Source organism: Heterodontus francisci, chromosome 37 (assembly GCF_036365525.1).
Source record: "Heterodontus francisci isolate sHetFra1 chromosome 37, sHetFra1.hap1, whole genome shotgun sequence".
Classification (NCBI taxonomy): Eukaryota; Metazoa; Chordata; class Chondrichthyes; order Heterodontiformes; family Heterodontidae; genus Heterodontus; species Heterodontus francisci.
Genome location: NC_090407.1, coordinates 32,620,962 through 32,638,533, shown reverse-complemented (window position 1 = coordinate 32,638,533; position 17,572 = coordinate 32,620,962). Strand labels below are relative to the sequence as shown.

Here is a 17,572-nt window from a genome sequence, read left to right as displayed (position 1 = left end):
AGATTTAAGGTAGTTATGGAAAAGGACAAAGATGGACCAGAAATAAAGGTACTGAATTGGGGGAACGCCGATTTCAATATGATAAAACAGGATCGGGCCAAAGTGGACTGGGAGCAGCTCCTTGTAGGAAAGTCTACATCAGATCAGTGGGAGTCATTCAAAAAGGAAATAGTGAGAGTTCAGGGCCAACATGTTCCTATTAAGGTGAAGGGTAGGGCCAACAAGTCCAGAGAACCCTGGATGTCAAGGGATACAGAGGATTGGATAAGGAAAAAAAAGGAGGCTTATGACAGAATCAGAGGGCTGAAAACAGCAGAGGCCCTAGAGGAGTATAGAAAGTTTAGGGGGGGGGGGGGGGGCGGGGAGAGGGTACTTAAAAAAGTAATTAGGAGAGCGAAGAGAGGGCATGAAAGAACACTGGCGGACAAGATAAAGGAAAATCCCAAGATGTTTTATAAGTATATTAAGGGCAAGAGGATAAGCAGGGAAAGAGTAGGGCCCATTAGGGACCAAAGTGACAATCTGTGTGTGGAGCCGGCGGGTGTAGGTGAGGCTTTGAATGATTACTTTTCATCTGTGTTCAGTGTGGAGAAGGACGATGTAGGCGTAGAGATCAGGGAGGGGAAGTGTGATATATTTGAACAAATTAGCATTGAAAGGGGAGGTGGTATTCATGGGTTTAGCGGGCTTAAAAGTGGAGAAATCCCCAGGCCCAGATGAGATGTATCCCAGGCTGCTATGTGAGGCAAGGAAGGAGATTGCAGGGGCTCTGACACAAATTTTCAAATCCTCTCTGGCCACAGAAGAGGTGCCAGATGACTGGAAGACAGTGAATGTGGTACCATTATTCAAGAAGGGTAGCAGGGATAAACCAAGTAATTACAGGCCAGTGTGTCTAACATCAGTGGTTGGGAAATTATTGGAAAAGATTCTGAGGGACAGGATTAATCTCCACTTGGAGAGGCAGGGATTAATCAGGGATAGTCGGCATGGCTTTGTCAGGGGGAGATCGTGTCTAACAAATTTGATTGAATTTTTCGAGGAGGTGACTAGGTGTGTAGATGAGGGTAAAGCAGTTGATGTAGTCTACATGGACTTCAGTAAGGCTTTTGATAAGGTCCCACATGGGAGATTTGTTAAGAAAATAAGAGTCCTTGGGATACAGGGCAATTTGGCAAATTGGATCCAAAATTGGCTTAGTGGCAGAAGGCAGAAGTTAATGGTCGAGGGTTGTTTTTGCAAGTGGAAGCCTGTGACCAGTGGTGTACCGCAGGGATCGGTGCTGGGACCCTTGCTGTTTGTAGTGTACATTAATGATTTAGACGTGAATATAGGAGGTATGATAAGTAAGTTTGCAGATGACTCGAAAATAGATGGTGTCGTAAATAGTGAGGAGGAAAGCCTTAGATTACAGGACGATGTAGATGGGCTGGTAAGATGGGCAGAGCAGTGGCAGATGGAATTTAATTCTGAGAAGTGTGAGGTGATGCATTTTGGGAGGACTACAAGGCAAGGGAATATACAATGGATGGTAGGCCCATAGGAAGTACACAGGATCAGAGGGACCTTGGTGTACTTGTCCATAGATCACTGAAGGCAGCAGTACAGGTAGATAAGGTGGTTAGGAAGGCATATGGGATACTTGCCTTTATCACCTGAGGCATAGACTATAAGAGCAGGGAGGTTATGATGGAGCTGTATAAAACACTAGTTAGACCATAGCTGGAGTACTGTGTACAGTTCTCGTCACCACACAGTAGAAAGGATGGGATTGCACTGGAGATGTTGCAGAGGAGATTCATCAGGATGTTGCTTGGATAGGAGCATTTCAGCTATGAAGAGAGACTGGATAGGCTAGGGTTGTTTTCCTTAGAGCAGAGAAGGCTGAGGGGGGACCTGATTAAGGTAGACAAAATTATGAGGGGCATAGATAGGGTAGAGAGGAAGAAACTTTTTCCAGTAGCGGAGGTGTCAATAACCAGGGGGTATTGATTTAAGGTAGGGGCAGGAGGTTTAGACGGGATTTGAGGAAAAATCTTTTTACCCAGAGGGTGGTTGGAATCTGGAACACATTGCCTGAAGGAGTGGTAGAGGCAGGTACCCTCACAACATTTAAGAAGTATTTAGATGAGCATTTAAAATGCCATAGCATACAAGGCTGTGGGCCAAATGCTGGAAAATGGGATTAGAATAGATAGGTGCTTGGTGGTCAGCATGGACACGATGGGCCGAAGGGCCTTTTTCTGTGCTGTATAAGTATGACACACTTTCAGGCAATGCATTCCAGATCATTACAACTCACTGCATTAAAAACACTCACATCACCTTCTCGTTCTTATGCAAGTTAACTTAAATCTGTGTCCTCTGCATACGCACTCTACTGCCAGTGGAAACATTTTCTCCCTGTCTACTCAATCAAAACTTCTCATTATTTTGAACATCTCTAGTAAATCTCCCCTTACCCTTCTCTGCTCTAGAGAACAATCCCAGCTTCTCCAAGTCTCTCCTTGTAACTGAAGTCTCCCCATCCCTGGTACCATTTGATGTACACACAGCACTGTCTGTACATTCTACCATCTGTCTTGGAATGCTTTGAATATCAGAAGAAACTGGAGTGGTCAGTGTGAGCACTCAGCTTCACCTAATTAACAGATTTTACTCAACGCCTCACTCTCTGGAATAACAGCCAGCCTGTGAGTTTGGCCTTGTAAGCAACATTATTGTGCAAAAAAAAATGCAAACAGAAATAAACAGGGAAGTGTGTCAATCACATAAATGGAATAAATTAGCAGACCGCACAGGAGAAAGTCTGTTATAATTAACTAACCTGGGAAAATATATTTGCCGCATATGCGGAAGCTGTGGTGAATGAGGTGAAGAAGGTGGCTTTCCCCGCTGTTTTGATGGTATGAACCATCCTCTCCTGTGGGTTGCGAAGGTGGCTCGCTTGCCGGAAAGTGTTGATGAAAACGAAGACATCATCAACCCCTGGAAATACAATATTTATTGCTGAAAAAACGAATAATACACCTGGCGTTTTGACCCTTTGAAAACTATGGGGTGGAAATCTCATTGTACATCAATGTGCTTAGATGAAATTCCTATGCTTGCTATTTTAACAAAGATTTATTTTAAATGGGTTAATCTTTCCTTCAAATGGCAGGAAGAGGCAATTCATTCAGATGCACTATTTAAAAACAGAAAGAGATTTCAAACCCTACAGGAGTTTGAAGAGTTCAGAGTTGTGATGATCTGGAATGTACTGCCTGATAGGATTTGATAACAGTCTCCATCGCATACAGTGGGCACGTTCATGTGAATACTATTTGCTCGCTATATGCGAGTGCCGAAGATTTTGAACAGGTAAGGAACTATGTTCCCTAATCTTGTTAAAAGTGATTGGGATTGTATTGCATGGTGTTAAATTGATCCAAATCAGATAATTTATTTAAACAGACAGTCACAGATCATTTGCATTTAGTGAACATCTGGTTGAAGCTAGGCTGTTAGCACTGCTAACCAGTCAAAAAGTACAGACTTTGGGCAACTCCAATGTCTCCGGGGCATTAAAAACAGACAAAAGGGGTGGACATCACACCAACGCACTCAGTTACATCTTAGGTAAATAATTAAAAGCAATTAATCGCACTTTAAACTGGTGCGACGGTAAACCTAATGAATTGTCTGAAATAGGCAGTGCTTAATGTGTTAGAGTTGAATTCAATGGTACTGACAAATTATTAGGGCTATTTTCCCAATACACGCATAGATGCTCTAACTGCTGGGGCTACTTAGAAACTTGAGGAGGATCACATTTACAATCTTTTAAAAGAATCTTGTCCTCAACCACCTCTCTTCCTCGTGCCATTTCTGTTCCAAACGGCGTACGAGGCTGATATTCCTATTTGCTGCAAACTCCCAGTATCCCCTTCTCATCTAGAATACTGACTTTATGAAAAGCTGTTTTTCGATTGGTCTTTTAACTTTAATTCTGGGAGCCCAGTGCCCATGAACTGTTTCTGTTTTTACAATGTTCAATCCAGTTTCTAAAGCCCAGTAACGGATTTGTAGACCCAACTCAATCCAGTCTACAGAAACTGAATTTAGTAATTTCAGATTTAAAGAACACCATTATAAAAGGCACTGAAATGTAATTGGTACTTTTTAAAATTGTTTCTCTTTTCTTCCCCCGAGCACCACTAACACTGCTGACTTCTACAGCACACTTCTCAAATAGTGGTGCTTCATAAACAAAGCCAGGCAGTGAGTGTAGATCAGCTGTTTAACTGGAAAGCACATGGTTAAGAGTTCAATCCTGTCCTTGGGTTAAACAGCTGAGTTAACCATTGGCAGACTGTTACTGGTGAATTTGTACTGAAATTAATTATGCTGCATCAAACTTGCACACAGGTCTGATTTACGGAAAGTGTTGAATCACAAAACAGATGAAAAATTGGCAAAACTCTTGATAATTACCCAAAGCTGCCACCCATTCAGTTTTGGGAGTCGAGAATGCAACTTTTGAGTTGACAAGGAAGACCTCTTTGTAAACCTGTTTATGAAGGAAACATTTACAAAATCCCTATATCTTCCACATGGAGATCATCCTCCCAGAAGTATGATTTTAAAAACAGAAGGCTGTTCTTCGAACCACTTACTTGTGCATCTTAACATGTAGATGAATGATGAGAGCTCAAATCATGATCCTGTTGTGCTGCCCCATCCTACTCACTATCCAGGTTTGGAATTAAAGTTTTTGTACTTCTTGAAGAGCTTTTCTACAAAGTACCCTGACCAGAATGATTAAAGTCTACAATTATACTTATGCTGCCACTTTTGTGCCCAAATGTAAGCTAGTTTAGGGCATGCATCAACGTACAGGTAGCATTTCAAATCAGGAGACTACCAAGCACACCAAAGCCATGAGATACAAAATCCTCTCCAGGAAGGTGTCTCAGTACTTTCAGTTCCCTAACTGTCCAATATTAACATGTTTTACTTAGAGGCCTGTCCAATCAACCCAACTAAAAAATACAGTTCTGTCCATTGAGTTATCGCCTAACACAAATTGCTGCATTCACATGACAATTGTTAAGGGGGAAAAAAATCAGAGGTAATTTTCAAAAAATAAAAACACTGTCTGATTCTAGAAAGTAGTGCTTATTTCTAGCTCAGAGTGAAAGCCACTTCTATATGGGAGTGGCACAGTGGCGCAGTGGTTAGCACCGCAGCTTCACAGCTCCAGGGACCCGGGTTCAATTCTGGGTACTGCCTGTGCGGAGTTTGCAAGTTCTCCCTGTGACCGCGTGGGTTTCCGCCGGGTGCTCCGGTTTCCTCCCACAGCCAAAGACTTGCAGGTTGATAGGTAAATTGGCCATTGTAAATTGCCCCTAGTGTAGGTAGGTGATAGGGAATATGGGATTACTGCAGGGTTAGAATAAATGGGTTGGTCGGCACAGACTCGGTGGGCCGAAGGGCCTGTTTCAGTGCTGTATCTCTAAAATAAAAAAAAATAAAATAAAAAATGGGAGCTTGGATTCCACAAGCCTCGTGTCTGAATCAGCTCCTGACATTTACACTTTTACACTCAGTTTGCATAGACTGATGGCAGAATTGTAGATCTCAAGTCTTACCTGGGTGTACAAGGTTGCTGCTGATCTACAAATTTTACAGCATAAATGCTGGGGAGCTAGCTCAAGGAGACCAGGCTCCCAGCAGACCGATATAAACGTCACTTTAAAAATGAATAAACGTCTCTGCACTGTGTAAATACTGAACTTGAGATATGCATTGCCAGCTTTGGGGTTCAACATCAAAATGGAAACATTTGAGAGAAGAGACAGGTAAAAGAGGGAACAAATGCAAACATTTTGTTTTACTTTGGCTGAAGAGCAGGACTTGACTAATACAGGCTTTAAACACTATTAAATATGGTGTGTAGCTAAGCATGCATGTGTTCCATATTCAGGAACACTTATCACAGGAAGAACCAGTAAAAGGAACTCAGTGGGCTGAAGACTGAAGACATTGAAGGCTTATTTCATTAGCTCATTATAACTGAAACCATTAATGATATTCAAATGCCTTATGTTATATTAATAATTATATTTAAGTGTCCAGAAACTAATTACCAAACAGACAAAATGCAATTCCGTGCAGCAGATAAATCCCTATGCAGTGTGAATGTCACTAAAAATGTAATTACTTCACTATTCAAATAAAAAAAACTTATTTGATTCCACATTTATTTATTCATCTTTTTTGTTAAATGCGGTTAAAAACTGAGCAAAAAAGTTTAAAAAATGTTTTCTGTGACCATGACTGACTGGTTGAAAATGTGACCATTACAAATGACTAGGGGCAATCTTCCTGTGATAAGTGTTCCTCTGCATATTAGTCTCTCTTGTCCATATGTTTCTGTTTCACTCTATGTTTTCTACCTGTATGTCTGATTCACGTGCACGTACACTAATTTTTAGCAGTTACTTATTTTAATTTCCTCCCATCTCCTTGGTTCACCTGCAATCATTTCTTGGCTGAGACAGTGAGGGGAGCGGAGAGGAGCTCTTCCAGCGTGCTGGAGTTTTGAAAAAAAAAGCCAACAGTGACATCAGAGGAGAGCTGCAAGGTGATTGGTTGGGGAGTAGCAGCTGTTAGTGCATTTAAATATCTTAAATAAGGGGAAAGTTATTTTTTGTTGAGAAAAAAACCTCTGGTGATAAGGCGAGTAGTACTAAAGTGTTTTTTTTTTTAAGGACTTTAGATTGGAATGGGTAGAACAAGGCCCCTAGTGTAATTAGTACTTTTTTAATTAAGGGAGTAACTAATTAATCTAAGGGTAAGTCATGACAGGAGAGCTCAGCCCCGTGATATGCTCCTCCTGTGCTATGTGGGAAATCAGGGGCGCTTCCAGTGTCCCTGACAACCATGTGTGCAGGAAGTGTATCCATCTGCAGCTACTGGTTACCCGAATTACGGAGCTGGAGCTGCAGGTGGATTCACTGTGGAGCATCAGTGATGCTGAGGACATCGTGGATAGCATGTTTAGTGAGGTGGTCACACCACAGGTAATGGCTGCACAGGCAGAAAAGAGATGGGTGACCACCAGGCAGGTAGTGCAGGAGTCCCCTGTGGCCATCCCCCTCTTAAACAGATATACCGCTTTGGATACTGTTGGGGGAGATGACCTCCCAGGGGAAAGCAGCAACAGCCAAGTTTGTGGCACCACGGAGGGCTCTGCTGCACAGCAGGGGAGGAAAAGGGGTGGAAGTGCAATAGTGACAGGGGATTCTATCGTAAGGGGTGCAGATAGGCATTTCTGTGGCCACAAATGAGACTCCAGGATGGTATGTTGCCTCCCTGGTGCTAAGGTCAAGGATGTCTCAGAGCGGCTGCAGGACATTCTGAAAGGGAAGGGTGAATAGCCAGAGGTCGTGGTCCATATTGGTACTAACGACATAGGCAGGAAGAGAGATGAGGTCCTGCAAAGTGAATTTAGGGAGTCAGGCAGAAGGTTAAAAAGCAGGACCTCCAGGGTTGTAATCTCAGGATTACTCCCTGTGCCACGTGCTAGTGAGGGTAGGAATAGGAGGATAACGCAAATGAATGCATGGCTGAAGAGCTGGTGTAGGTGGGAGGGCTTCAGCTACTTGGATCATTGGGATCCCTTCTGGTGCAGAGGTGACCGGTACAAGAAGGACGGGTTGCATCTAAACTGGAAAGGGACCAATATCCTTGCGGGGAGGTTTGCTAGTACTACTCGGGAGGGTTTAACCTAGTCTTGCAGGGGGGTGGGAGCCAAAGTAGTAGTCTCTCCGTTGAGATAGTTGATGTAAATGTAGAGGTTAAAGCAAGCAAGTCCAGTAGGCATGCCGGGCAGGGGCAGGACAGGGAGCGTGGAAGGTCTGGTAGACTAAACTGCATTTACTTTAATGCAAGAAGCCTTACAGGTAAGGCAGATGAACCCAGAGCATGGATCGGTACATGGGATTGTGATATTATAGCTATTACGGAAACGTGGTTGAGGGATGGGCAGGACTGGCAGCTCAATGTTCCGGGGTACCGATCCTTCCGGCGTGACAGAGGTGGTGGTAAGAGAGGAGGGGGAGTTGCAATATTGATTAGGGAGGACATCACGGCAGTACTTAGAGAGGATATCCCGGGGGGAATGTCCAGCGCGGCCATATGGGTAGAACTTAGAAATAAGAAAGGGGTGATCACTTTGATGGGATTATACTATAGGCCCATGATAGTCAGAGGGAAGTGGAGGAGCATATATGTAGGGTAATCACAGATAGGTGTAGGAATTATAGGGTTGTAATAGTAGGTGATTTTAACTTCCCTAATATTGACTGGGACTGCCTTAGTGCTAAGGGATCAGATGGGAAAGAATTTGTTAAGTGTATCCAGGATCGTTTTCTGAAGCAGTATGTGAATAGCCCTACTAGAGAAGGGGCTACACTCGACCTCCTCTTAAGAAATGAGGATGGGCAGGTGGTTGATGTGTCAGTGGGGGAGTACTTTGGGACCAGTGACCATAGTTATGGAAAAGGATAGGACTGGTCCTCAGGTTGAGGTCCTAAATTGGGGGAAGGCTAATTTCCATGGCATCAGACAGGAACTCTCAAAAGTTGAATGGGAGAGGCTGTTTACAGGTAAAGGGATGTCTGATAAGTGGGAGGCTTTTAAAAGTGAGATGGGAAGAGTTCAGGGCCGGCATGTTCCTGTCAGATGGAAGGTCAAGGCTGGTAAGTTGAGGGAACCTTGGTTGATGAGGAATACTGAGGGTCTGGTCAGGACAAAGAAGGAGGCATATGTCAGGTATAGGCAGGTGGGATCAAGCGAGTCCCTCGAGGAGTATAGGGGATGTACGACTACACTTAAGAAGGAAACAAGGAGGGCGAAAAGGGGCCATGAGATTTCCCTGGCAGATAAGATAAAGGAGAATCCTAAAAGATTCTTTAAGTATATTAGGAGTAAAAGGGTGGCTAGAGAGAGAGTAGGTCCCCTTAAGGACCAGTGTAGTAATCTATGTGTGGAGCCACAGGAAATGGGCGAGGTCTTAAATGAATACTTCTCGTCTGGAGAAGGTCATGGAAGCTAGTGAGTTCAAAGGAGGGAACAGCGATATCCTGGAGCATATCAACATTACAAAGGAGGTGGTGTTGGAGGTTTTGAAGTGCATTAAGGTGGATAAATCCCCAGAGCCTGACCAGGTGTATCCGAGGATGCTATGGGAAGCAAGGGAGGAGATTGCTTGGGCCCTGGCAGAGATTCTTGTATCATCGTTTGCCAAGGGTGAGGTACCGGAAGACTGGAGGATAGCTAATGTTGTGCCCTGGGGAGTGTTGTTGAGCAGAGAGACCTTGGGGTGCAAGTACATAGTTCCCTGAAAGTGGCAACACAGGTAGACAGGGTGGTGAAGAAAGCGTATGGCATGCTTGCCTTCATCGGCCGAGGCATTGAGCACAACAGTTGGGATGTCATGTTACAGTTGTACATAAAGTTGGTTAGGACGCATTTGGAGTACTGTGTGCAGTTCTGGTCGCCGTACTACAGGCTCGATGTGATTAAGCTAGAGAGGGTGCAGAAAAGATTCACAAGGATGTTGCCTGGTTTGGAGGGCTTGAGTTATAAAGAGAGCTTGGATAGGCTGGTCTGTTTTCCCTGGAGCGAAGAAGGCTGAGAGGGGACATGATAGAGGTATATAAAATTATGAGAGGCACAGATAGGGTAGATAGCCAGAGTCTGTTTCCCATGATAGGGGTGACTAAAACTAGAGGGCATAGATTTAAGGTGAGAGGGAGAAGGTTTAAAGGGGATCAAAGGGTACATTTTTCACACAAAGAATAGTGGGTATCTGGAATGAGCTGCCAGAGGAGGTGGTGGAGGCAGGAACAGTAGCAACATTTAAGAGGCAACTGGACAGATACTTGAATGAGCAAGGCATAGAGGGATATGGAATTAATGCAGGCAGGTGGGATTAGTATAGATAGGCATTATGGTCGGCATGGATGCGGTGGGCCAAAGGGCCTGTTTCTATGCTGTACGACTCTATGACTTTAAATGATCCTGTTTCATACCATCAGCAGAAACCTCTGGTGCAATGGTGTGGAGGACCAGGATCACTCATTCACCAATTATTTCCCCCTCTCTTCCTCATGAGTGGCCACTTAGTGTATTTCATTAAAAGGAAGAATTTTCCACGAAGGGCATCATCGGTCTTACCCTGTGTTGCACTATTCCATTATAAGATGTAGGAAGGGCCATTGTAGAATGAGAAAGTGGCTATTTATTAGATCCTAGATGTTAGATGTTTGTACTTCTGCTTTCAGTCTACCTCCAGGTCATAAACTGCAGTAATAAGAGGTGACTGGGGAATAAAACTCTCACTTTGTAACATTTTAAGATTACAGAGCCACTAAATAAATGAGTCAACATTAATTCTTGATTCCTTTATATAGATATCTATCTTTTACTTGTGATATAAACAGAATAGTTTTGGCTGTGAGGGAATGTGGAGGAGTGAGTTTAGGCAGTCACTCCCAGTGAACATGGGCCTACAGCACAAAATCACCTCTAATTTACACTAAGTTGGTAATCTCTACTCAGAGAGGCCACAGGATAGCCAACATGATGGTGTAGGAGAGGTTTCATCTGAAGTTGGGACTGAGGCATATTGAGTGATCTTTAACAATGCTGTATCTAACCTGGGCATATTTGATACTGATAATAAGTACCTATATTGGAAAGTATTCTATCCCCCAGCATTAACATCCCTCACTTGGATGAATATGAAAAAAGAAATAAAACTGGGTAACAATACAACAATTAGTCTAAGATCTTATTCACTTATAAACTTTGAATCCTTTCTATGTGTTTTAGATATATAGGTTCTCTTCCACTGGCTAAGAACTAAATGAAAACATACACTTCCAGATAAATGAAAATGCAACTTCTAATACACAGCAAATGAACCCATTGACAGATCACTCACCAATACCGACAATGACAAAGGCAGCCACTCCATTTAAGATGCCCAGGTACTGGATGCCAAACACCACGTGGTACAGAAACAAGGCAACCAAGCAGCTCAAACCAATACTGGCAATCCCAAAGAATGTCAGAAAGGCTGGTGAAACATAAAACGGGTGTGAGATTCGGTACAGATTAAAATGTTTTCTTTAAAGTGCTGGATCTTAGAACAGAGAATAATAAAAAGTGCATTATCAAAAGGGACCTAGTTAAAGGAAAATTTCCAGTTTAATTTTCAAAATATTATAACTTAAAGCAAGTGGCAATATCATGGAAACAGACTCAGATGGAACCAGTTTTTGTTGTCATGATTATTTGAACTTCCACTTGATAACCAGACATCAGGGTCAAATTTATTGACATCCGCCATCGACCAGGAGTCTAGCCCGCATAAAGCAGGAAACGGTGGGCGCAATGCTCATGACTTTATGACTATTAATTTAATGTGGCTGCGTTTGTCTTATGGAAGAGGCTCACAGCGTGTGCGTGGGATGACATCATCACGCAGCGCGTATCCATGCCTGGTCCATCTTTGCGCATGCGCGATAAAGCGTCATTGGGTATCAAGCCCCCCCACTTGGCTGGAGGAAACGGCTGAATGGGAAACTTTGAGGCTGGAGCTCTCCCCCCTCAGTAACTCGCTCCAAGCCTCGACCGTCCCTCCCCTCAGCCACTCGCTCCAGACCTTGCTGCTCCCCCCTATTCCCCTGGCCAATTGTTCCTCGCTTCACGCCACCCCTTTTTTCGGCTGCTTTCTCCCCACCGAACCCCCAGCTGCTAGCTTTCGCCCACTCGCTCCTACGTTGCCCCGTCACCCCTTGCGGCCCACCTTGCTTCTTCGGGCGGCGCATGGAGATTGATCAAAAGTGGGAGCGAGTGGCTGAGAGGAGGGATGCGGCGCGACCTATAACTGGCGGCTGGAGGGATAGGGGGGAAAGCGGGAGCAAGCAGCCTGAGAGCAGGGTGGCACGAAGCGACGAACAATCAGCCAAGGGAGTGGGGGGGGAGCAGCGAGGTCTGGAGTGAGGGGCTGAGGGGAGGGACGGTCGAGGCTTGGATAGCAGTGGGGGAAGGGGGAGAAAGCAAGTTGCCGACGGGGAGAGCAGCCAGTGGGATGGGAGTTAGTAGTTGCGTTCGGGTGAAATCAGTCCTGGTCAGTCACGTAAATGAATCACATTAACGAATTGGCAGCACATTTTATACTCTGCCCGATTTTCTTTTCCATCGATCACGGTGCCAATTCACTATCTTCCAATGGAAATTCAATCATAAAATTCCTTTTGTATTTAATAGGATTACTGGAATATTAAATGGATCTGAGGATTACAGTTAGTATCCTGTATCTACATAATAGCATATTATTGGTCTTCCATCCAACTTATTGTAAGGTCAGTTTGCTAGAATGACCTAGCCATGAGCATTTCCTTGATAAATTGAGCAGCGCCATCTTTAATCCTGGCAGCTGCCTGAATGTCGCAGACATTGATATTCCAGTTGAAGAGCCTAAATTTGCGCATGTGCAAGTACTGCACCATCTAATGGATGTGTTGTCAGCAAACGCAGCCTTTACAAAATTGGCCCTATTGTTTCCAGGGTGGGAGGGAGTGATAGAAAGTCCTCCATTCAACCGAGTAAAGGGAGAGGGGAAACAAAATCCATTTCACAAGTGTGGGGAAAAACACATATTTCTTAAATCAGTCACTTTTTCTGGGAAAAAGTCCAGTTGTTAAATGAGATATTAATGTTGGGCAATGTTTCTAGTTTACCTAACATATAAAGTGGTGTTGAATGGACAGCTCCGATGCTGTTTTAGTAGAATTCAGCAGTGCTGCCTTGTAAACCCAGAGATAATAGGGATCGTGGAATAAATAGAAGCCATTGGTAACAAAAACACATTCATAGAAAACTTTGAACGCCATTCAGATATGTTAAGAGCAGTGCAAATAAAAATCAAAACAGAGTATTCAGAAAGCTGACAGAAAATGCTAGATAAACACAGCAGGAATGCTAGCCTGTGAAAGAGAAAGACAAAACGCATTAGAAATCAAAATGTTTATCTTCCTTTATGTTAAAAATTATGAAGGGCTTTGAAAGCATAAACACAGACAAACTGTTTCCACTGGCAGGAGGGTTAGTAACCAGAAGACAGAGATGTGTAAGATAATTGGCAAAAAAACACTGGGAGAGCGGGGTGGGGAGGAGGAGGAGGAGGGAGGTGGGAATGAGAGGCATGAGAGATGATGAGAAATATTTTTGCACAACAAATTGTTATGATCTAGAGTTCACTGCCAGAAAGGGTGGTGGGAGCAAATTCCATAGTAACTTTCAAAAGGAAATTGGATATATACCTGAAAAGGAAAGATTTGCAGGGCTATGGGAATAGAGCAGGGGAGTGAGACTAATTGGAACGCTCTTTCAAAGAGCCAGCACAGGCACAATTGGCCCAATGACCTCCTTCTGTACTGAATGATTCTAACTTACTAAGTCATGAGGGCGGCACAGTGGTGCAGTGGTTAGCACCGCAGCCTCACAGCTCCAGTGACCCGGGTTCAATTCTGGGTACCGCCTGTGTGGAGTTTGCAAGTTCTCCCTGTGTCTGCGTGGGTTTTCTCCGGGTGCTCCAGTTTCCTCCCACAAGCCAAAAAGACTTGCAGGTTGGTAGGTAAATTGGCCATTATAAATTGCCACTAGTAGAGGTAGGTGGTAGGGAAATATAGGGACAGGTGGGGATGTGGTAGGATTATGGGATAAGTGTAGGATTAGTATAAATGGGTGGTTGATGGTCGGCACAGACTCGGTGGGCCGAAGGGCCTGTTGCAGTGCAGTATCTCTAAAAAAAAACTTACTGTGCTTAACCTGTTGATAGCAGTGCAAAGTTTGAAGTCATGAGGTTTGGTGGACATAGGTACAGAAAATAGACAATAGTGATGAACGGTTGTTTTCAAGATTGGGGACTAAGTATAGAGTGGTTCCCCAAGGGTCAGTTTTAGGACCACTGCTCTTTTTGATAAATAGCAATTATCTGAACTTAGGTATACAGGGAATAATTTCAAAGTTTGCAGAAGAAACTAGACTCAGAAATGTTGCAAACAATGAGTAACAGACTTCAGGAGGACATAGACAAACTGTTAAAATGGGCAGACATGGCAGAAGAAATTTAATGCAGAGATGTGTGAAGTCATACATTTTGGTAGGAAGAATAAGAGGCAATATGAGTTACATAGTACAATTTTAAAGGGAGTGCAGGAACAGAGAGACATGGGGGCATATGCACACAGATCTTTGATGATGGCAGGATAAGCTGAGAAAGTCATGAATAAAAGCATATGGGATCCTTGGCTTTATTAATAGAGGAATAGAGTACAAAAGCAAGGAAGTTATGCTTAACCTTTAAAAACCGATGGTTAAACCTCAACTGAAGTACTATGTTCAATTCTGGGCACCGTACTTTAGGAAGGATTTCAAGGACTTGGAAAGGGTGCAGAAGAGCTTTGCAACAACAACAACTTATATTTATATAGCGCCTTCTACATAAAACATCCCAAGGTGCTTCAGCGGAGCAATATAAAACAAAATATGACACCAAGCCAAATAAGGAGCTATTAGAACAAATAACCGAAAGCTTGGTCAAGAGGTTGGTTTTTAGGAGTGACTTAATGGAGGAAAGTGAGCTAAGAGCGGAGAGGTTTAGGGAGAGAATTCCAGAGCTTATGGTCGAGACATGTGTGATTGCCTTTAAGGGTGATGTCACTTTAAGATCTTAGTATGCTAATGAGCAGAGTACCAGAATGCAGTCATGTGACCACATGTCAGTTTCACTGCTACTGTAACACCAAGAGGCAAGTCCTATAAATAATAAGCTCTGCACTGTATATACTTGTTAGCTGTTCAATAAACCTGTTTGAGATCTTCAACAAACTGAACTCGATGCATCTCATTTATATTGCATCAGACAACATAAGAACGAAGAACAAGAGTAGGCAATTCAGTCCCTCGAGCCTGCTCCGCCATTCGATACGATAATGGCTGATCTCATCTCGGCCTCAACTCCACTTTCCTGCCCGTTCTCCATAACCCTTCAACCCTTACTAATTAAAAATCTGTCTATCTCCTCCTTAAATTTACTCAATGTCCCGGCATCCACTGCGCTCTGGGGTAGTGAATTCCACAGACTCACGAGAAGTGATTTCTCCTCATCTCTGTTTTAAATCTGCTACACCTTATCCTAAAACTATGACCTCTTGTTCTAGATTGCCCCACCAGAGGAAACATCCTCTCCATGTCTACTTTGTCAATGCCCTTAATCATCTTATATACCTCAATTAGATCTCCTCTCATTCTTCTAAACTCGAGAGAGTAAAGGTCTGAACTGCTCAATCTCTCTTCATAAGACAAATCCCTCATCTCTGTAATCAATCTAGTGAACCTCCAATGCAACTACATCCTTCCTCAAGTAAGGGGGCCAAAACTGTACGCAATACTCCAAGTACAGTCTCACTAATGCCTTGTACAGCTGCAGCAACACTTCCCTACTTTTATACACTATTCCTTTAGCAATAAATGCTAAAATTCCATTTGCCTTCCTTATTACCTACTGCACCAGCATACTAGTTTTCTGCGATTCATGCATGAGGACACCCAGATCCCTCTGCACCGAAGCACTCTGAAGTTTCTCTCCATTTAGATAATAATTTGCCTTTCTATTCTTCCGACCAAAATGGATAACCTCACATTTATCCACGTTAAACTCCATCTGCCAAATTTTGGCCCATTCACCTAACCTATCCATATCTATTTGTAAATTTCTTATTTCTTCATTGCAACTTACTATCCCACCTATTTTAGTGTCATCTGCAAATTTGGCTATAGTAACTTCTATCCCTGCATCCAAGTCATTAATATAGATTGTAAATAGTTGGGGCCTGAGGATCGAACCCTGTGGCACCCCACGAGTTACATCTTGCCAACCGGAAAAGGACTCATTTATCCCAACTCTCCGTTTTCTGTTGGTTAGCCAATCCTCTATCCAAGCTAATAAACCGCCCCTAACCGCATGTGAACTTACCTTGTGCAGTAATCTTTTGTGCGGCACCTTATCAAATGCCTTCTGGAAGTCCAGATATACTGCATCTACAGGATCCCTATGAGCCACTTTACTTGTTACATCATCGAAGAATTCTAGCAAATTCGTCAAACATGATTTACTCTTCATAAAACCATGCTGACTCTCATGGATTGAGTTTTGACTTTCTAAATGTCCTGTTATTACTTCCTTAATAATGGGATTCTAACAATTTCCCAACGACAGATGTTAAAATAACTGGTCTATAGTTTCCTACTTTCTGCCGTCCTCCCTTTTTGAATAAGGGCGTTATATTAGCATTTTTCCAATCCACTGGAACCTTTCCCGCATCCAGGGAATTTTGGAATGTTATAACCAATGGATCCACTATCTCCGCTTCCACATCCTTTAAGACCCGAGGATGTAGGCCATCAGGCCCTGGGGACTTGTCTGCCTTCAATCCCAATAGTTTGCTCAGTACTTTTTCCCTAGTGATGATGATTGTTCCAAGTTCCTCCCTTTCTATAACCTCTGCATTACCTGTTACTAATTGGATGGTACTAGTGTCTTCCACCGTGAAAACTGAGGCAAAATACTGAATTACTGTCTCTGCCATTTCTGTGTTCCTAACTATTAACTTCCTAATCACATCCTCCAAGGGACCAACATTCATTTTAGCCACTCTCTTCCCTTTCATATACTTTTGGAAGCTTTTGCTATCCGTTTTTATATTTTGCGCTGGTTTTCTTTCATAATTTACCTTTGCTCTTTTTATTACTTTTTTAGTAACCCTTTGTTGATCTTTAAAAGTTTCCCAATCTTCCAGCCTGTCACTGACCTTTGCAATATGGCATGCCTTAGTTTTTGTCTTTATGTTATCCTTAACTTCCTTGCTTGGCCATGGATGTTTTTTCCCCCTCTTGCAATCTTTCTTTCTCTCTGGAATATATTTTAGTTGGGAGGAATTGAATATCTCCTGAAATATCTGCCACTGCTCATCAACTGTCCTACCTTTTAGTCTTCCTGCCCAGTCCACTAGGGCCAAATCTGTCCTCATGCCTATGCAATTACCTTTAACTCCAGAATGCTATTGTGGGACTCCAGTTTCTCGCCCTCAAACTGAATTTGAAATTCCAGCATGCTCGGATCACTCTTCCCGAGAGGATCCTTAACTATGAGATCATTAATTAACCCCACCTCATTACTTAATACCAAATAAAAAGCTTCTTGTTCCATGGTGGCAACTGTGCTGAGAAGACAGAATCCAAGATTGAAGATCACAGGAAAACAGCTTTAAAAACTATCTACAACTAAAAGAAAGTTAAAAGAAACACTGGCCCACCACAGCAGAAGGTGGAATTTGAATTTAATTTAAAAATCTGGAATTAAAAGCGAGTCTAATGATGGCCATGAAACCATCGTCGATTGTTGTAAAAACCCATCTGGTTCACTAATGTCCTTTAGGAAAGGAAATCT

The 17,572-nt window shown here is 43.1% G+C and overlaps 1 protein-coding gene across 3 annotated transcripts in view; it reads right to left on the bottom strand.

Moving 5' to 3' along the window:
• disp3 (dispatched RND transporter family member 3) overlaps positions 1-17,572 on the bottom strand; it is a 743,795-nt gene that overhangs the window by 205,339 nt on the left and 520,884 nt on the right. For 2 of the 3 annotated variants that reach the window (XM_068017501.1, XM_068017500.1), the window contains 2 exons: positions 10,997-11,131; positions 2,828-2,988 (listed from right to left, as the gene is read on the bottom strand). In XM_068017501.1, coding sequence (XP_067873602.1) covers positions 2,828-2,988; positions 10,997-11,131 — 296 coding nt within the window. The remainder of the gene's footprint in view (positions 1-2,827; positions 2,989-10,996; positions 11,132-17,572) is intronic. The other variant, XM_068017502.1, reaches the window with a different exon arrangement.